Below are 21,643 nucleotides of genomic sequence, written 5' to 3'. Positions count from 1 at the left end.
ATTATACAAATAATAGTCGTCTATGACAGTTACTGTCAGCGGGTTACGTATGAGAGGTTAGATTTGGATCCATTATAGAGATCACCGTCAATGTACAAATGGTCAACTTCGAGTAAAGCAAACTTCTGGGGTTGAGACTTTCTTGCTTCTCTCAGCACAGGAAGGAGTCTTCTTCCGACGGCCTTAAGACATCAGCAAAGACCCTTTCTGCGTAAAAAACGTTTTCAAAGACCATATCAAAATACAGCAAGCCTGTTACACTACAGTCAGAACGAAACAGGAAATCACAACTCAAAAGTTATGTCCGGAATAATATTTTCCTGAATACCTCACGTATAAATCACACTCAACTATTTCTTTGTCGGGTAAGTGCAGGACCGCACCCAATGCCCTTTTCCCCCACAATTGTTACATTCATCAGAAGGCAGTGGTTGCCTTTTGAATCTGCTCCCTCTATAGTAAGGTCGTGGCCTGTAAGAGCCTCTCCTAACTGTCTAGAAGGGCCCGCTCCCTCATCTTGAACGTTACTGAAATGTTTGTGGCTTTTTATAAACCCTGCAATAGATTTGTTGATTTTTTTTATCACAGGTGAACCCAAAATGTCTAGAATGATATCCTTGAAAAACATTTTGTCAGCCAAAGGCCTTAACGTCAACCATATGGCAGAGAATCCCTCTGCTTTAGGGCGGTTTTGATGTTTTGCCCTCACAGATAAGGTCTCTAACAGGGTAACTGCACGCCTAGAATCAAAGGCAGCTGAAGGCCTACTGGCCAATTGACAAAGTTCGTCCTTGATTCCACAACAAATAGTAATCTGGAAATCATTGTCGTATAAAACATAACTTAACAATGCGCTATGCATTTTATGCATCACCGTATTTTGGCATTTTAATGGTGAATTCTTAAAGAGTATAGTCCTAATCAAACCTTGGCCTTTGTGGTAGTGCACGCTCATATCGCAAGATGGCGCAAAGCTTTATGCCACCGAAACGACCAGAACTCTGATAAAGGAATTAAAGTACCTTGAACCTTAAAAAAAGGATCAGAGATGTCAACAAGGGATACAATGGGGTCTTTATCCATCAGTGAGTAGATTTCTGCTTTGGTGATGTCTCTAAGCCCAGAATCCCGCTTCAGGGTGTCAATGAAGGTTGTTCTTCTTCTACCCCTTTTTCTTCCTTCCCTCTGCTAGCTCCCACAGCATAAGCTGGCTGGCTGTATAGTTTGGAGCATATACAATTTATACATTCACTAAACTGAATTATATATCTTCCTTGTGCATCAGAATGCCAGTCCTTTCTGTCAAGTAAGTGAGGGGTCAAACAGAATCATGACCCCTTTGCCATGTCTTGACCCATGTGAAAAAAAAACGTTTTATTTTATCTCCCCAAGCCTAAATTCACATCTTCTCACATTTTCTTACTGAAAAAGTTTCCTGCATATAAATAATATCAACTTTTTTTTCATTCCTAACCAAATTAATACCTTTCGTCCTTTCAATGAAGCATTTAAATCTCTTATATGTACAAAACATTGATGGACACATTCTAATTTCATTTTACGGATCGTTTTGAATCTTTCACACAACATTATTTGCCTGAGGGAAGCCACATTTACAAAATACATGTACATATAAAGTTGAGAGAATTGAAACATGACCTACTGTCCTGTTTAGCACACACATAACATATGGGGACACATGATTACACTTTAGATACACTTTGCGGCGCATTTAGAAGAACTATCATTGTACAAAATAATAGTAGTCTATAACAGTCAGCGGGTTACGTATGGGAGGTTCGCTGCAGGTCCATCATAGGGATCACCATCAATGTACAGTTGGTCAACTTCGAGTACTGCAAACTTCTGGGGTTGAGACTTTCTTGCTTCTCTCATCACAGGTAGGAGTCTTCTTCCCACGGCCTTAATACATCAGCAAAGACCCTCTGCGTTACAAACTTTCACAAAGGGCATATCAAAATACAGCAAGCCTGCTACACTACAATCACAACGAATCAGGAAATCCCAACTCAAAAGTTATGTCCGGAATATTTCCCCGAATACCCCATGTATAAATCACACTCAACTATTTCTTTGTCGGGTTAGTGCAGGACCGCGCCCAATGCCCTTTTCCCCCACAATTGTTACATTCATCAGAAGGCAGTGGTTGCCTTTTGAATCTGCTCCCTCTATAGTAAGGTCGTGGCCTGTAAGAGCCCCCGATCCGCTCCCTCATCCTGAACGTTATTCAAATGTTTGTGGCTTTTTATAAACCCTGCAATAGACTTGTTGATTTTTTATCACAGATGAACCCAAAATGTCTAGAATGATATCCTTGAAAAACATTTTGTCAGCCAAAGGCCTTAACGTCAACCATATGGCAGAGAAATTCCTTCCGCTTTATATTTATTAGGGTGGTTTTGATTTTTTTGCCCTCACAGATAACGTCTCTTACAGGGTAACTGCACGCCTAGAGACGAGAATGTGAAACGTGATCTTGGATTGCACAGAAAAATTCGAGGAATAGCAGCACAACTGGGAATCCGATTGTTTGTAGTCTGAGGTTCAACGTCTCCCACAGTGACCTCACAACCATTTACACAGGATATATTAGACCTATCCTGGAGTATGCAGCCCCTGCCTGGACTCCTGCCCTCACTAAAGCCCAGGAACGCAGCCTTGAGCGTGTTCAAAGGCGGGCTTGCCGCATCATCCTGGGAACCACCTACACAGGATATGACAACGCACTACAACACCTCGGACTGTCATCACTTGCCGAGAGAAGAGAACTGTTGTGTGTGAAGTTTGCTAGGACACTTGTGCGGTCAGAGTACAGAGACTGGCTACCTCCACAGAGATCACAAATAACTGGCCGTAGTACTAGAAACAGCGAGATGCTAGACTGTCCGAGAGCAAGAACAAATAGATACAAGAACTCGCCCATACCGTTTATGGTCCAGCTCCTCAATAACTATGGACTGAACCCCTGACTGTTGTTTTTCTAATATGTAGTACACTGTTTCTGTATCAAATGTTGTCCAGGAAATTTATAATGTATGGAACATGTATTTTTATTGGTTTGTTAATCGTACGCCTATATTGATTGCAAACCTGTAGTTTTTAATATACTAATGTTTTGTAAATTGGTTTACAATTCAGTAGTTTTTAACTGCGAAGAACCAATAAATCCATCTTGAATCTATTGAATCTTAGAATCAAAGGCAGCTGAAGGCCTACTGGCCAATTGACTAAGTTCTTCCTTGATTCCTCAACAAATAGTAATCTGGAAATCATTGTCGTATAAAACGGAAACTAACGATGCGCTATGCATTTTATGCATCACCGTACTTTGGCTTTTTAATGGTGAATTCATAAAGAGTATAGTCCTAATCAAACCTTGGTCTTTATGGTAGTGCACGCTCATGTCGCAAGATGGCGCATAGCTTTATGCCACCGAAACGACCAGAACTCTGATAAAGTAATTAAAGTACCTTGAACCTTAAAAAAGGATCAGAGATGTCAACACGGGAGATAATGGGGTCTTTATCCATCAGTGAGTGGATTTCTGCTTTGATGATGCATCTAAGCCCAGAATCCCGCTTTAGGGTGTCAATGAAGGTTGTTCTTTTTCTTCTATCCCTTCTCTTCCTTCCCTCTGTTTGCTCCCACACGATAAGCTGACTGGCTGTATAGTTTGGGGCATATACATTACTTACTCACTCACAGACCTGGATATACATTAACTAAACTGAAATTCTCTTGTTGATATCTAATATTTGCAACTGTATATATTTCTTGTACGTCAGAGTGCCAGTCCTTTCTGTCATAAGTAAGTGAGGACTTAAACAGAATAATGACCTCTTTGCCATGTCTTGACCCATGTGAAAAAAAATCTTTTCTCTCCTCAATTCACATCTTTTCACAATTTTTTTACTGAAAAGGTTTCCTGCATATAAAAGATATGAAATTTTTCATCCCTAACCATATAAAATATCTTTCGTTCTTTCAATAAAGCATTTAAACCTCTTACATGGATGGACACATTCTAATTTCATGTTATGGGTAGTGCTAATTCTTTCACACCATATTTTTGCCTAGAGTAAGCCACATTTACAAATACATATACACATGAAGTTGAGAAAAGCAAAACAGGACCAACTGTCCTATTTAGCACACATAACATATTGAGACACATAATTACACTTTAAATACACTTAGAAAACTATCATTGTACAAAATAAGAGTAGTCTATGACAGTTACTTTCAGCGGGTTACGTATGGGCGGCTTGCTTTAGGTCCATTATAGAGATCACCGTCAATGTACAAATGGTCAACTTTGAGAACTGCAAACATCGGGGGTTGAGACTTCCTTGCTTCTCTCATCACAGGTAGGTCTTCTTCCGACGGCCTGATTTGCTTAGGAAAGTCTTCAGATATACCTATTTCAGACCCTCTAAAGTTGCTGGCTGTTTGTCGAACCCTCCTCCCTCTGTCTTTGTACCACACAGATTTGTGAAGATTTATTTCATTTATTTTATAAAGATTTACCACATTTGTGAAAGGATTTACACAACAGGTGAATATCACATTTACTCTTTAAGATAGGTGTGGTGGATTCTTTACGTGCGCGAGGTGTAGGTCTCCCAAACAGGGGACGTCCATTTAATGTCCTATCTGAGGGATGTCCCTAGCCGAAGCTAGGCACTCATCTACACCTGTGTGAAGTGAGGTAAGTAGTGTCAAGTGCCTTTCCCAAGGACACAAGATCGGTGACACCGGGCAGGATTCGAACCCGGGATCTCTTGGGCCTGGGCCGAACATGTTACTGCTATGCCACACGACCCCACGCCTAGTTGTTTGAAGGCAGTCCGCATTCACCTACAGCTACAGAACAATAACGTTCTCAAAAAATAACTTTACTTTAAAACTGCCTTACTATATCTCTTTTGGCTTCCGGTCGACCGACGGTAGCCACCCCATCTTGGTGTTATGCAACCCCCGGCAGAGAGCTTGTGTAAACACAGGCTAAAAAAGGCATAATGTGAACTAGGGTGTAATTTAGGAGCCTATTAGCGCTTCATTGAAAATCATTATTGCATTACCAAAAATGCTTTTTTAATCGTAATTTCGTTTACTGACCTAATTCCATCTGATTCATAGATGTTAATGAAATCCACTCCAAGGTGGTGTCTCTTTGTCCTGCCGTCACTTTAGCTGAGACACTCTTTAAAGTGACGTTCTTGCACACCTAAGGTGATGACTTCCAAGGCTAAGTTATCTACTGCCCCTGCACTCAGTGCAGGCTATTGCGTCAGAGTTAGAATATTTTGGTGCCTTTTTTCTTCAGATTTAGGTTTTCTGTGGTTAGATTTTGTTCTACGTGGTGTTGATAAAGCCATAATTAAGAAACAAGGATGGAAAATACGCTATTTATTCTCACAATTCAGAGATCAATCTCATCTATTAGGACTATGACGGTTTGGTTGAAAGTATTTTACTGTGCAAAAGTACTGAGAATGCTAAACATGTCTGTCAGACAGGATTTTTCAGGTTTTTTTTTTTACTAAGAAAATTTACCTTTCCTACCAGTTTACTACCAGTTAAACACATTTAAGTAGAGCCAAGCAAATAAACAGTCACCAAGAAAGCATTGCGTTAAAAGTTTACATTAGGTTAATGAGTTGTATTAAGCACTAATCTTTTTTAGAATGTATGTAGTGTATATATCACACGATTGCGACACATTAAAACAATTAAACAACATACATGAAATTGACTGCATTAAATTTAATAATCTATAACAAACCAATCACTAATGTTAACCTTCAATGGTTAACGATCCATGTTACAGGCACACAATTTTCTCAAGGGATAGCTCTGTTTTGAATAGTTTAAACTACGGTATGTATAAAAACTCAATATTATATATGACACAGCTGGAAAAAGTGTAAACAACAGTCAAAATGCAGTGCAACTTTTAGGAATTACAACAAACATAAAAACTGGCACACCAAACCTATTTGTAACATTATATACTCATTAAATAAAATAAAATAAAATAAAATATCTCAACTTAGCAAACATACGTCACAGGTCCTCCATAACAAAACTAAGAATCAGTTGTCACAAATTACGAATCGAATCAGGAAGACATAACCGCACTCCTCTAGAACAAAGAACCTGTCAATTCTGTAGTTTAGGCCAAATAGAAGATGAAATACATTTCATCATAGATTGCCCCTTGTATAGTAGAGATAGATTCATATTTTTTAGCCATGTATTAAGTATATTTCCCCACTTCAAATATTTGACTAGTAAAGAGAAATTTGTATTCCTTTTAACTTTTGATAAACCTACTCTAAGTAATCTCACAGCCGCATATATTCATACAATTAATACTAAGCGAGATGAAGCCGAAAAGAATAGAAATTAGACATTTATTTACATTCCTATATGTCCATATGTATGTAAAATATATATGTTATGTTCATGTTCTGCACCCATGCGACCTGTACTTAGTTCTGTAGAACACAAATGTACAATAAAGGTCTTCATTCATTCATCCATTCATTAAACCAAAAAATACAGTGCAAAAATAAAACACACAGAAATACCAACAAACTTGGTCATCCTAATTAAGCTATATTAGTCAAATACAAGATGTAAAACCACACTGTAATTAATTTATTCATATCACTCCTGCACCGCACTCTGGTATACGTTTCAGTGAAGCCTTCTGCACTGTTTTATGTCTTCAACAGGCAGGCAATTATTCGCTATAGACTCAGGGGTAGCATTTAAGTTTCCCCAGGGTGTGGTAGCCTTTCTCACTACCACTAGTATCGCCAAACCTGAGCTGGGTGACCGGCAGGTCAGTCTTGTATGACAGGTACCCAGAATCCGCACGCCACCTGCCATCATTGTAGTCACAGTTGCACCTGGAACAGCGACCTGTGCAGGAAAAATCAATAAAAAGCTTCAATTTTACTTTACATTCTTTACGCACACCTGTAAGCATGCGAAAACTTTCTGTTTTCCCATTTGCGCGTTCTTTTGCGCAACATTTTAGGTGTGCTTAAATATAGAATTTGTACAGTGTTTGTTTTTCCAACGTTATGTCCTGAATTTGCTCTAACAATGCAGATTGTAGCTATATATTATATAACTTAAACTTACGCCATCGCCCACATTCACATTTGCGAGACCCACGCTGGGCACCTCCCCAGTAGTCAGCCTGGCGACCGTTCCAAGTCACCCACCAGGCGTAGGGTCTGGAAGTCGACTCCCAGATCACTGATTTATAGCATTCGTACTGGAGGTACATATTAGCACAAATTAGAATACCACTATTAATGTCATATCAAACATAGTAATAAGTATCATTATACAGTAAGACGTAATATATTATGTTGGCCACTGTATCATTCTTATCCATGGACTTCTGGCTAGTAAGATCTCCCTCCAGCCTACTCTCAAAGCAAAGGTTGTTGGGGGAACTCGTGAACCTCTAATCACATGGCCAGTTTTTTGTCCTACCTCTTGTTGGGATGTTAAACAAAGGGTGGCATATGATAAAAACTATCACAATTTTCCCCAACAATCTCTGTCTTGGAATGCCAAATCTACTCTTGAAATTCCATATCTATATCAATATGCATGGAGTACTGCCATCTGTACATGTGGCCTATGCTTCAAAAGTGACCAGGGTTAAAAAGTACAAGTTAAAGTCCTCCCCGCAACATTAGAATGGCCAGGATCGCATATAGCGGCGCCCATCTCCGTTTCTAAAGCCCTCGGGCCACACAGTGCAATCACTACAGTAGGGGGCTAGTCCACTGGTAGCTGTGTGTGCTTAAATCCCATTCTATTTTTTAAATGCCGTTTGTCAAGCAGAGAAAGCGGTATGTAACATGTTTGAAGTCTTTAGTATGACTCGGCCGGAGATCGAACTCACGACCTACCGAATGCAGGGGCCCGACTGCAAAAGTGACCCTTTACTTGGAAAGTGCATCCAGCATTGTTCAACTTGCGTATTACTGACACACACTGGCAGGGTGGTAGGAGTTAGAGCAGACGTAGGTTATACATTAATCTCATGCTAACCTCTGGCATGTCTAAAATGGCATTATAAACTATATAGTAACATTTGCAAAGCAAATGCATAATGTTTACCTTTGGACATTGCCTGTTCTTTTAATTCTTTCTTAAACACATTCACATACATTTACTACGAGTATATTAGGACTGGAGCAGAGCTGACCATAAAATTGCAACATTATTTAACCCAACACCAGTCAACATGGTGACAGACGTCAACAAATCATGTCATTGGTCAGTTCATAGGTCACTGTTTGGAGAAGAAGAAGAGGAAGAAACTGAGTAAAACAATATGTTTTCCTTCGGTAAACATAGCAACATGTCAAGTACCTTAATGTACTGTTTACAGTGACTTGACTGGTCCACCAGAGCCCTCACTTGTTCCATGCTATTCCAGTATACCACATCCTTGGAGTAGGAACCGGGATTCTCAAACTCATGCACATATGTGCGTGTCTCACTGTTGTGGCCGATCAGGGTGACAGCTGAAATTGTAACGAAGCGTTTGAACATTAGACTGCAGTTATATTATCAACCCTCTTTTTGGTCTTAATGAACGATACAATTCCAGTTAAAAACAGCCTCCTCACCTCCAAAAGGTTACTTATTTTAGTCTTTTACCTGAGCAGCATGTGTTGGTTTGTTGATGTGTTTGTGTGTGTGTTTGTTTGTTTGTGTGTGTTTGTGTGTGTGTGTGTGTTTGTGTGTGTGTGTGTGTGTTTGTGTGTATTTGTGTGTGTGTATTTGCGTGTGCTGTGTGTGTTTTTTGTTTGCGCGCGCGCGTGTTTGTGTGTATGTGTGTGTGTGCGTGTGTGTGTGTGTGTGTTTGTGTGTGTGTTCGCGTGTGTAATTTATAGTCACCACATAACAGGGCTACAAATCTACTCAGGTTTAATAGTTACATTTGTGTCAGCGCATGAGTGTCTAACCTGTTTGTCCGTCCCGGCCACACTTAACAACCATCGGCAGAACCCCACGTCCTGGTCCGTCAGGGTCGATTAAGTAGAACGCCTGGGTATCAATGCCAACTGTTTCAGCTACTTCCGAGCAGCTGGACGGTACATTCTGTGTATCTATTTGAGAAAATAGACAGTAATGATTATAACGACAGTGTATAATATCCAAGCAGATTCGGTGGGGCAAGGGGACTTTATATTGGCCAGTCCTGTATCCAACGTTCGCCGGACGTTGGATACAGGCGGCCAATGGATACAGGAGGCCAATATAAAGTCCCCTTGCCCCACCGAATCTGCTTGGAGATTAAGTGTACTGTTCATATGCAAGTCGACAAGACGAATAAATTGGTGGGTGTTAAACCCTCCAGGTGCTAAAATACCTTGGCTAGGTGGGTAAATGCAAATTAAACTAGAAAGACCAATATTTGCTTTGGAGCAAATACAGCGATGGGTTCACCACATTTTACCACATGGCAGGGAAAGAATGAGAAACACAAGGGAAAACAATGATTTACATTGATATAACTATAATATGAAGTAAAATACAACTAAAACAACAGTTGGATAGCTATTCCCTACTTTATTGGTTAGGATTTTTAATTGCATAATGCAAACTGTTGATTTTCAAAATAAAAAAAAACGTCCATGCCCGGCATTCCAATGCTGGAGCAGGAAAGCTTGAAATACCTACCAAAACACTTGAATACAGACATACTGTCAGTATGGAAATGCTTCTGTGCAGGTGTTAATCAAGTTAAATCCCAACAGCCAATCAGCAAGAAGTATAGAGGAAAGCTGCATGCCTATTGGTTGATGCCCTGCATTCCATTGTGATGACTCATGCCCAAACGTGGTAAACAAGGCAAACTAACACAGTAATACATTTGCTATAACACAGCCAAAAAACTCAAATAAAACCATTCTAAAAGCCTGTATCACAATAATTTAAAAAAACGCCTAGGGGTATTTGCCCACTGTACCTCCATACCAAATTTCAGGACCTTAGGCCCTAAAATGAAGAAGCTGAATCCATTTAAAAAATGGCAGGAGGAGAAGGAGGAGGAGGAGAAGAAGAAGAAGAAACATCAGAAAAAGCAATATGGTTTCACCACACCACTTCGTGGTGTGGTGAACCCATAATCATTATACAAAACGTATTTTGTCTTAAGCAAGGCATGGGCATAGTTTATTTGCTAGGTTTATCACATTTTATCGTGCATCGACTGTATTGTGTCTGTATCAACGTTTAAGTCTTACCTCTAGACTCATCTATCGCCTCAAGGGCCGCCTCCAAGTTTTCGTTGGTTGTATCCAGGACCATCTCCATGCTGTCCTGCCTTTCATCTAGAGCCTGAATCGCAGGGTCCATCGTGTTCTCCATATGGGCAAGTCGTACTTTGCTCTCGTTAACAGAACTCTCAAGGGCGAGAACTCGACTGTCCAGAGTATCATGGTCCAGTGTGTTCTCCATATGGTCAAGTCGTTCTTTGCTCTGGTTAACCGAACTCTCAAGAGCATGAACTCGACTGTCCAAAATATCAGCGTCCATCGTGTTCTCCATATGGTCAAGTCGTTCTTTGCTCTGGTTAACCGAACTCTCAAGGGCGAGAACTCGATTGTCCAGAATATCAGTGTCCATTGTGTCTTCCAAATGATCAAGTCGCTCCTCCCTCTCCTTAAACCTACCCTCAAGGGTAAGGAGTCGACTGTCAAGTGTAGGGACTCGCTTTTGAAGGGTACTCAGCACATCTGTAAAAAGATGCCAAATAATCTGGTATTTAAAACATAAATAAAGAGGGGAAGAAAAAAGGAGATAGTATGAGTAGAGAGGGAAGAAGCAGAAAGGGATAAAGAGATAAAGAGAGAGAATCAAAGAGTATACGGGTAGAGACCATGGTTATCCCTGTTTGTATCCTTTTTAATCTCCAAGCAGACAGAGAGAGATGATGAGAAGGTTACCATTTTAACCCTAAACAGTACACCTGGGGTCCGCGCGGACCTCAACACTATATATTCTGTAATATATTTTTTTGTTTCTAAAGATTTTTTTCTGAAATTTCAGGTATTGTCACCCACAAAGTTGTCTCTCAATATAGTGCAGAAAACTCAGTTTCCCCCTTACTAAAAATTTTTATATCTCATTTTCTTTTGGGGTCCGCGCGGACCCCAGCCGGCTTTCGATGGTAATGGATACACTGACGTTCTTATTTTATTTTTCTTATTTCCGTTTACACATGTTTTTCATGCACTTATCGTATGGCCACCAATTTTAGAAAATTGTGTAATAATAAAATTAAATTCTAACAACTTTTATGGAATTATGACGTCATATGACTTCAGAGCTAATGATATGGTCCGCCATATTGGATTTTCATCGATGACGTCATCAAATTAGCACATATTATGAATATTAAATGATTTAACTGATCTTTTATTATGTAAGATATTATTAATATCAGAAATGAAGTGTTTTTTAACGTAAAACCCAGAAAATTTTTATGTTTTAACCAAAATCACTGATTTTTCCAACAAAACTACCTGTCAGAAACCCGTTGCCATGGCAACACAAAAAATCATAAACTCATTTAACTAATATAATTTTTTTTCCAGATACATTTTAGGGAAGGTCACCAAATTTGAAGGTTCTAGCTCAAGCCGTTCAGACGCTATCTCGGATTAAAGTTGGCGTGGGTCTCAAAAGACCACTCGGTCTGGATAGGGTTTAAAAATAGGGTAATTTTGCTTTTTGTCTTTTCTTCACCAACAAATAGGAAAAGGTCAAAATGTATGATTTTTGTGCGTAATATGGACTAAGAGGTTCACACATCAATTTGCAAAACAATTGAGCCGGTAGCATGTTGATAATTTCTAAAAATTGTTCTGGGGTCCGCGCGGACCCAAGGTGTACAGATTTATCAGTCCGGGAAGGTGTACTGTTGAGAGTTAATTTCTATCCCCTCTGATCTCCAATCATATGTTACGGCAGCTAAAGTATGATCCACTGCGGTATAGCAGAATTCCTATCTCCCCTAGGGGCGGCTGGAATGAAAGTTTTTCTTCTACTGAACTGGGATCTAAATACCTGAATTCCAATCTCTCCTAGGATTCTAGAGTCTCTTAGGGGAGATAAGAATTCCAATTTGTCCTAACACAAGTGAGAATTCGTACAGGACAATCTCCAATTTTAAAAGGAGAAAATCTGATTATACTATACTATATACTATTAATACATAGGAAATAAAAAATAATATTTTTTTTCAAAAAATATAAACGGACATACCTTTGAAAGCAGCCATTGTCTGCCGTAATGTATTCAGGTTGGTCATGAATTCCTGTTGAGCATTCCGGAAGTTTCCTACAATTTCGAGTTGGCATAAGAAACAGTCAGAATAAATCCTGGGTTATGTCCAATAGTCAAGAATCAACAACAAGTACAATCTACTATATAAAGAAGTTATAAGCTGCTGTCCAATTTTGTCAAGTAGATTGTTAAGGCTTAACATGCGGGTTGAGGAAATGTTTTATATTTTATGGAAACATTTAGTGACAAGACTTGGTGGCGACACACTCAAGTTACACTTATATTCATGTCGTCACCAGACAATACATAACACATACGACTAGCAAAGCAAGAATTAGCATATAGATATTAATTACAACAATTAATCAATGAACAAGTGAAACAGATATATGTATATAAATGCTGACAGGATTGATCAGATATTACAAAAACGAATGGGTTCTACCAAGAATGTCTGTACATGTTGTAAAATTTGAATATTGTACATTGTTGAGAGAAAAGAAGAACCTTAAAAGTAAATGTACCATAATATCATCTGAAAGATCGTCCAAGTCAGTAATAAAGCCAATCAGTGTTTTCAAGTTGCCGAAAAAGGATATTTCGCTGTTGAGTGTAGCTAGGGCAGTGTAACATAAAGTGAGTAATGTTTTCACATGGGTGACCACAGGAACAAGCTGGACTTGAAACTAAATAACAAGAGAAAAAGTTTGGTTTAGACTGTGTGTACCGAGGCGAAAACGTGTAAGTAAAGCGCAGGAGTAACGGGGACCGGAACTAAGGTAAGTAATGGGGGAGGGGCGTACAGTTTTAATCAATTTTTTTTCTAAACAAGGGGAGGCTGAACGGGCGATCTTCTAGGGTCACCTTGTTCCAATGATAAGTTGCATAGGGGATAAAGGCTTTTAAAGCGATTTGTTATACATATTCCAGAAAAATGAAATGGATAATTTCAATATGAAATGAAGTTTTCATTACCGTCTGGGTCAGGTTCCGCTGGTGCAGACAACACGCCGGGCTGGTCTGTCAGAAGTCCAACAAGTATCACCATTATCACCAGGGCTAAGGAACATTTCCCCGCCATTCTACATCAAAGGGGAGAGAAGATAAGACATGTTTCTCGTTGCAATGCATATTTTGTTACTTTTTACATTCTGCTCCTTAATATACAAGTAGATTGAGGAGAATGAATACATTTTGTTTATTTTTTTGTTCCGGTTCTAAATTCTTATGACGTAGAATACTTCATCAAAATTTAAAGGCAGGAATGACAAAAATTATTACTAATTTTTTCGCAATTAGTTCTGTTTTATTGACATAAGTACTTTTTTTACATGACAGAAGTCAAGTAAGACTCCTCATCCGTGAAGTTTTATCAGGTTGGTAAGACACAGATAAAAGAGACTATTTTAACACAACTAAATTCCTTATTTTGACGGCGTTTCGGTGACCGTCTGTCATCTTCCTTAGGGCATTTCTGACTGGTTCAAATTGCATTGCAGCACAGGTGTCGCTGCTATAGATGAATTATAAGATGATGATAGCAAAATTGTACCGTTTAGAATGCATTTATAGCAGCAACACCTGTGCTGTAATGCATGTGAACCATTCCAGTCAGAATTGCCCTGAGAAAGGGGAGAGACGCTCATGACACGTCGGCTAAATAAAAGACTTCGTTGTGTTAGAAGAGTCAATTTACCATATAGTAAGTAAAGCCCCTAAAATAACAGCATACTTTCCTTCTTCTTTTATCATAGTTTGGCAATAACTAGAAATATATAATTATACCTATTACGTACTTATTATCATAAATGGGAATTGATGACCGCCATCTATTAAACAAGCCGGTTCAAATGAACCACTTCGTTTGCTTTTCAAGGGAGACCCCGGCACAAATAGCAAAACTAATGTTTTCCTGTTTTTCCTCTAAAACATCATGAGCCAAAATTCGCAATATCCAATCGATACATACTTATCAACTTGACAGTAGATTTTTGGCCGAAATTGACCAAAAAAAATACAAACCTCACGATGCTTTGAAAAACTTGCTGGTGAACAACCTTGGTGGTGTGTTTGTGTCCACTTGGCCCTCAAGTGTGTTGGTGTGTGTGTGTGTATCCGTCAGTTCTCATGGTTATGTAACAACTAATTACTCACATAGTTATGTAACAGCTAATTACTCACATGATTTTGTAACAACTAATTACTCTGCAAATGATTACTTGACCAGCGTGACAAAGGCCAAAGGCCTCCTGGGATGTTTGCAAATGAATGAAAAAAAATCGTTACAGGTAATTATCACGGACAATACTTCTTTACTACCACAGGTGACTGGTAATGCTCATTAAGGTCGTTCGCTACAACAAAACTTTCATTTTAGACTGTACTAAGTTAATTAGACATTGGCAATTAACTCTCTGTTTGTGTGACAAAAGTCGTGATTAAATCAACACATTGTTTCTTAACTTGATTACATGGGATAGGTGAGCTGGTGAGGTCATTTACAAATGAAATGTAATCAGTAAGAAACCACAAAAATAGACCTACGGTAATTAGTCTTTCCTAAGGAAATTTTCTTGGTGCAGAAAAGTTACGATTAATTCAACTGGTTACCATGATAATTCTTGGCGTTGCAAATGAAATTATTAGATACCCACAAAAAAACTTTTTGATTTTAAACTTCATTACGGCAATTGTGCATCAAAAGTCGTGCTTCTTTAAATGATCTTTATACTATTCATCAATCTGTTAATGATGTTCACAAATATGTTGACTTTAAAACTGATCTTAGACTAACTCTTGGCTGCCAGCCCGTTCGTTAGTTGTCACCCCATCTCGGGTTGGAGGCCATTAACCCTCGGCAGGGAGCTTGTGTAAACACAGGCTAAAACTGACATAAATTTAGTTAGGGCGTAATTTAGGACTCTATTAGCGCTGCATTGAATGTTATTATTGAATTATCAAAAAATGTCTCTTCGTAATTTGTATCGCTAACCTAATTTTATCTGAGTCAAAGCGGAGAACTGGATACATTCCAAAACAGTGTGTCTTTGTGCTACCGTCATTTTAGCTGGGGAACTATTTAAAGAGACTTTTTTTCACCTTTATTCGACCATTAAAATTACACTTCAGTCTTGGCCGTTTTTTAATCAAGGCGATGGATTCGGTGGCTGAGATACCTACTGCTTTGCATGTAGATTAGTCTATTTCCATACGTGTGGCTGGCCGTGGTGTGGGCCCGTTTGTAGGCCGAATTCGAAGTTATAACCCGAGTACATGTCGGCGTGTGGGTAGCTGTTGTGAAAATTTACTTGAAGTTAAAAATATAATCAACCTGGCTTTTCCCGATGGAATTGCAGCGGGCCTTTTGTGCATTGTACGTATGCAGTAAAAAAATCTGTGAATGTATCTTAATAATATTTTTAGGTGTGCGGCGATTATAAAAAAACAAACTTCAAGGTCAAAATGATTATCCTATGATGTTCCCACGTTGCTTGAGAGAGTTGTGTCTTTTTTTGAAGGCGGATGGGTGTTTATGGACAACTTAACTTCAGAAAATGCGAATGGTTCTTACGGTATTTAGTGTTTTGGTTAGGACATAAAAAGGTCAAGTTTCATTATAGGCTTTCTATGGCTTTATTACGTAGGTAGCGTAATGTTAAAATTTGAGGTAGAATTTTTCTCAAGTGAATGATTTTGAGCAGTAGATAGCTGTTAAGGCTGTGTGTAAATGATGCGGTTTTTGGACTCCTAGCTGGTTGTTTGGAACTGTAATGGACGTAAATGTATGAGCGCGTGACGTTTCCGAACGTAAGGGGACAAACATTCCCTTACCCGAGCGCCAATATAATACCTCAGGTGAAAGGTTTATCTAGCCTCCTGTGCAGGCTCCGGGGCGGATGGGAATTTTGATACAGCGTTTTGAAGGATTTTAAAGCATTATTTAAAATAGCCAGCAACTAGCCGCCATCCCGTATTTTAGTATTTTTGACAGCCACCCTGTACCTACTCAAAGATAATCCACCCACGCCACCATGTATCTGCTTGCAGATTGCAAATGCCAGAAGGTAATTTTGCCCCAAAAGTTGAATTCGTACAAGTAGAATTTAGCCTATCTGATATATCAACAGCCGCACACACCTTGCACAAACTAATCAGACTAAAACTTCAAAGAAATACCACACAGGAAAATGAATAATATCGCTTGGTAATTTAGGTCAGAAAGTAATTTTCTACTAAAAATATAATCACTGATTGCACACACACATAGAAACCACTTCAAACGAGTGAAGACAAATATTACACTTTAAAGCTGCATAATTACATTCCATCTTACAAATGACCACATCGACCGGTACAATAGCCCCGCTCACATCCGTCCGAAAAAAAGGAAAAAACAACTTTAAATTATCCAGCAAAAAAAGCTTCAAATTATCCAGCAAAATACAAAACAAAACCTCAAATTTAGAACCTCTCTCCCATTGTCCAAACCGCTTACTGTTATTTTCTCATTGGTTGAACTGGTAATAGTAATAGGCTCTGAACTAGGAGACAGGTCTTGTGCACTGACTTTCCCACGAAGGTGGAGAAGTCCCCGTGGTTTGCTCTTGGCTACCACATAGACGCAATCAGCTGCACAACAGACTCCTGTGGAACTCCGGCCAGTACCAACTGCTTGCGGGGTAAAGACGCTACCGGACGAGTGCCTTCCCTGCCATGGTTGATTTGCTAAATGAAAACTTCAACGAGCTGCCTCATGCTTGCCCCGACACTATCACCAATGATTCTTTGAGTGTAAATCTTGATAACAACCTAATAAGCAATTGTATTTCATAAATATGTCTATAAGTAATTTACGGACATTGTTATATATGAATATATTGTCGTTTATAGCACTTATGTGAGTAATTGTCCTTAAAATTGTTAATGATTGAATACGTTAATTTTAAATTCGTATTATATGTATCGACTTTAACTGTACATGTGTAAATACTTTAGTTAGACTGACACGTCTGTAAAATCACCTCACAATTCAGCCCGTTACGGCTGCCAGGAGGCTTTTATGTAACATCTACAGTCCTAATAAACCAGTCTACTACTACCACCACTACTACTACTTCTAGTACCACTAGTACTACTACTACTACTACTACTACTACTACTACTACTATTACTACTACTACTATTACTACAGATTGTACTATTCTAAGACCTGTCAGAATGGGTACGCTAGTCTGGGCTGGACATTACGGTGGTAAAGTACAACAATAATCTCACTTAAAACTTAGATTGATATGATAAATAGATAGATATAGGGCTTGTATTTTAATAGATACACTTTTAGTACATATTCAGTTTTTTTTTTTGCTTCGAATCATTCGCTTGAAGAGACAGTCGCTGGACTAGAATGTGCAATACTGCTAAAGACGGGACACTATTCACATAAAATAAAACTTTAAAAAGATAATGAAAATGCTGAATTTATTTAAAAGCAAGCCCACACAGAGCCGATGATTACTTTAACATTTTTAATTCATACAATCTCTGATCGGCAGGTTGTAACAGAATCTAAAACAGAATTTTCCGTGAAAAAGTGTCGGTAGAAAAGTAACCTATTTGTGAACGAAAAAGTATGACAAACTTACGAATGCCCCGTGCAGTCGGTGATCCCACGATGGCCATACGATGTACCTGAAGGGAATAATAGAGTCTGTACGATATCTCAAGTTCTCTTTTAACTCACCATACTTTTTTATGATTTAATTTTTTACAACTTTCTGAAACAAAATACAAACACACATACAGTGCGCGCATATATAGCAAACATTGGTCAAATATAGAGATAAATAAATAGGTAGAAACTACAATACACAATGATTATTAAACTCTTCTTGTTTTGAATCTAGTCTTGCTACCTTTAAAGCCTGTATGTTCAATTTGTACAAGTAGAACTAAGTATCGATAACGCTCACGTAAATGTAACAGTCCCGTACACACTATACACAAGCAGACTAATTATAAAACTTCAAAAAGAATCACACAGCAAAACAAATAACAGTGCTTGGTAATCTTGGTCAGAAAGTAGTTTCTACAAAAAATTTAATCAATGATTGAACAAAAAAAAATACGTCAAACAACTGAAGACAAATACTATGCGTTAATTCCACGCAAGATGCATAATTACATTCCATGTTACAGATAACCACATCAACCGGTCCCATAGCCACGCCCACCTCCGTCTAAACGTAAAAATGGAAAATAGAAACAGAACTTAAAAAAATGGAGCTCCTCTCTCATTGGCCGAACCGCAAACTGCTATTCTCTCATTGGTTGGACTAATAATAGTAATGGGCAGTCAAATTGATTTATTCTAAGTCCTTCCAGAGTCGGTACCCAAGTCTTGGCTGGACGTTATGGCTGTACAGGTAATGTAGAATAATCCTGTGCAAAATTTGGGGATACTAATTAGTATCTGTTTGTGTTAAGATATCGGGCGATACCTAATTGTTTGTTTGATCCATTGTGGAAGTATTGAGAAACAAATCTAGTGTTGCTGTAATGGGTGTAAGGTGGATGCTAAAGTTGTACCTAGTGTTGGCTGTACGCCTGGTAGTGCCTTGTGTAGAAGCGGGGGACTGGCAACACTGTCAGAAGGTATCACGGGAGAGATGCAGCGTTGGTGCCAGTCGAAGTGGTGGTCCAAAGTACCGCTATGATATCGGTGGGTATGGTTCCAAAGATCCTGATTCTTACGAGGGACTTTTCATGATCACCCTTATCGGTTTGAGCCAAGGTTTTATGTCCTGCTACAACTGCACGAATAACAAAAACGTGTCAGGTACTTCTGTTCTGGATGCAACCCTGAGTCCCTCCCAACAGGACATAACAAACCTTTTGATAGTCGATCACAACGTGGGCACCGTGAGTTCAGGTGATACCAGCGCTCTCTCAGATTTGCCTTGTGGTACATACTGCCGCGTATGGCTCGTAAACTGTAACGTAACGACCATAGAGGCAGGGGCGTTTGCTAAGCTTCCACAGGTGGAGACCTTGGTCATCTGGCGGAGCAACCTCCAGACCCTAAAAAGCGGCACGTTTGAGTTGGTGGACCAGGAGGGAAATGATACTATCCCATCATCCTTTGCAATACACATCCCACAACACGTGTCCCAGATGGCTGACTGTCAGCACCAGGCATATAGTCTTGTCATGTTTCCTTTAAAAGTGCAGCAATGGCAACAATTTGACCAGTAATTTTTGGTTCTTTGAATTATCAAAGGACTCAAGTAGTGTATTAGGCTATCTGACTTTTGTAACTTATGTAGAACTTCTTACATTGTGTCTTAAACATTTATGCAAACATTTGCTTCAAAAATGGTGCTCAAACTTCACCAAACTAAAGTGCTCTTCTACAAACTCTGTTGATTGGTGATATTATACATCTTGTGCATCAAAAAACCCCAAATGCACAAAAAAGCACCCATGGGAAACGGAAGAAAATTGCATTTGTTGATGATTATTACGTAAATAATATGAAATATAATATTTTCTTCTGTTTCCCATGGGTGCCTTTTGGTGCATTTTGGGTTTTCTAACTTCTAACTTTCCTGCCAGAAAATTATTGCTCTGAACAAACTTGTTTGGAAGGTTTGAACACTTGTTTTTAATTGGCAGCCAACAGAAGGTTTAAAAACAACATTTTTTACAGGCTGGTACCTTCGACGGGTTGCCCAAACTTGGCTACCTCTATATCGTGGATAACCAAATCCTGACGATGCCAGCCGGCGTGCTACATGGACTACAGTCGGAATGGCTGGACGTAAGTATGAACTCTATCTATCATATCGCGCCAGTCATGTTCGGCACATCTATGCCGTTAGCCCTACCTAGACCGGGCTTTTTTTGACATGGGGGACCGGGGGGGGGGCTCTTTTGACCCCCCCTAAGAACTCGCGAACGGTATGTCGTATGACCACCAAATTTTCAGAGAATGGTGTACTAGTAAAAATTTATCATATCTACAAATTTTATGTCGTTATGACGTAATATGACGTCTTTATGACGTCATTAATGTGATTTTATTGGCCAAAACCGTCTTAATAGGTTTTTCTCTGAAAACTAAATGGTATTCAACATAACTGTACCAAAAGTGTTTATGACAGAATATTATGGTGTACTAAGTCTTATGTTGCCCAAAGCAACATCGGTGACGTCAAAAAATGACGTCATGCATTTTTAAGATATCCACCATCTTGGATCATCAATCTTGAATTTTTAAAAATAGTTTTTCTTCATGATAAAGCCTAAAATACATTGTAATCAGATTATTAAATAAAGGAATTTTCGTCAATCTTGATGTCGCTTATTTTGAAATGTCATAGTCGAAATTACCATTAGTCCTTTGTGTAAGTTGACATCTGTTTACGGTAGATATACTTAACCAAGATATTTCCATAGAGTAAGCAAGCAAGTGCATGAGCAAGACAGAGTGAAAAATAGTTAATAAGCAAGAGGTCCACATTGCTTCTATAACAGTCTAACCCATGTACCCGGCGAGATAAACAGGCCTTTAGTGTGTTCATTTTGTAAACTAGAGTAAAAATATTAATATCAGCACTACTATGGAAGCTTGATGTTAAAGTATAAGAATTCTTTATCAAAGCCACACTATGTATCTGATAATTTTAAGATTTCAAACTGGGAAATTTCCAATATTTTTGCTTTATTACCAAGAATTATTATAACAGCTAATGCAAACCTCTAATGATTCACTTGATTGTAGTTACTGCGTCATGTTCTGTAGCCATTTAGGAATTTTCACACACTTAGCATGCTGATTCTGCGCATTATAGGTCAAAATGAATTCTTGGAATAATTTTTTGGAATGGGGCTACTGTTTTTTTTCTTATAAATTTTGAACTTATATCGTAAAATAGTGGACGGAAAATTGTTATAAACACAATCAGTGTGGGTTTTAAAAAGCAGAAGTGCTGTCAATAATATTAGAATGCTATATTAACCGTTTAAAAATGGAGCGCATTTCTGTATCAGTAGTCAGAAATATTTCTTAGAGCTGGACTTTTATTTTTCTTCAGATAAAACTATTATAGTGACAAGATAAGTATGATAGCTTTAATTATGACAATCAACTACTCATATACGGTAATTATTATAAAATACAAGGGAAGAAATAACATCGTATTGGAGTGAAACGTTGTGTTTTTGTATTAGTTGACAGCGTGATGCCACTTGGCAGGCGGGTCTGCTACCCGGGACTGCTCGGTTCTATAAA

At 38.7% G+C, this 21,643-nt stretch overlaps 1 protein-coding gene across 1 annotated transcript; it reads right to left on the bottom strand.

Annotated features, from left to right (window-relative positions):
- Nucleotides 1-6,679: 6,679 nt before the first annotated feature.
- On the bottom strand, nucleotides 6,680-10,434 carry LOC109475185 (neurexin-4-like). The gene is made up of 5 exons (XM_019775761.1): nucleotides 10,311-10,434; nucleotides 9,027-9,170; nucleotides 8,428-8,582; nucleotides 7,177-7,312; nucleotides 6,680-6,951 (listed from the first exon to the last, which is right to left on the bottom strand). Exons 1-5 carry the CDS (start codon nucleotides 10,432-10,434, stop codon nucleotides 6,785-6,787), a joined length of 726 nt encoding a protein of 241 aa, XP_019631320.1. The 3' UTR covers nucleotides 6,680-6,784.
- Between the last annotated feature and the right edge of the window lie 11,209 nt (nucleotides 10,435-21,643).

This window comes from Branchiostoma belcheri, unplaced genomic scaffold (genome assembly GCF_001625305.1).
Source record: "Branchiostoma belcheri isolate BF01 breed outbred unplaced genomic scaffold, Haploidv18h27 scaffold103, whole genome shotgun sequence".
Lineage (NCBI taxonomy): Eukaryota > Metazoa > Chordata > Leptocardii > Amphioxiformes > Branchiostomatidae > Branchiostoma > Branchiostoma belcheri.
The sequence above is the reverse complement of the archived record's forward strand: the minus strand, read 5'-3'. Positions and strand labels throughout refer to the sequence as shown.

Excerpts from the sequence above, each read along its gene's own strand:
- LOC109475185 (XM_019775761.1), bottom strand. The coding sequence starts at position 10,434 with ATGGAGAACACGATGGACCCTGCGATTCAGGCTCTAGATGAAAGGCAG. Across the intron at positions 9,171-10,310 it reads GGCGATAGATGAGTCTAGAG|ATACACAGAATGTACCGTCC; the intron begins GTAAGACTTAAA and ends TTTCTCAAATAG. Across the intron at positions 8,583-9,026 it reads TGGCCGGGACGGACAAACAG|CTGTCACCCTGATCGGCCAC; the intron begins GTTAGACACTCA and ends TTACAATTTCAG.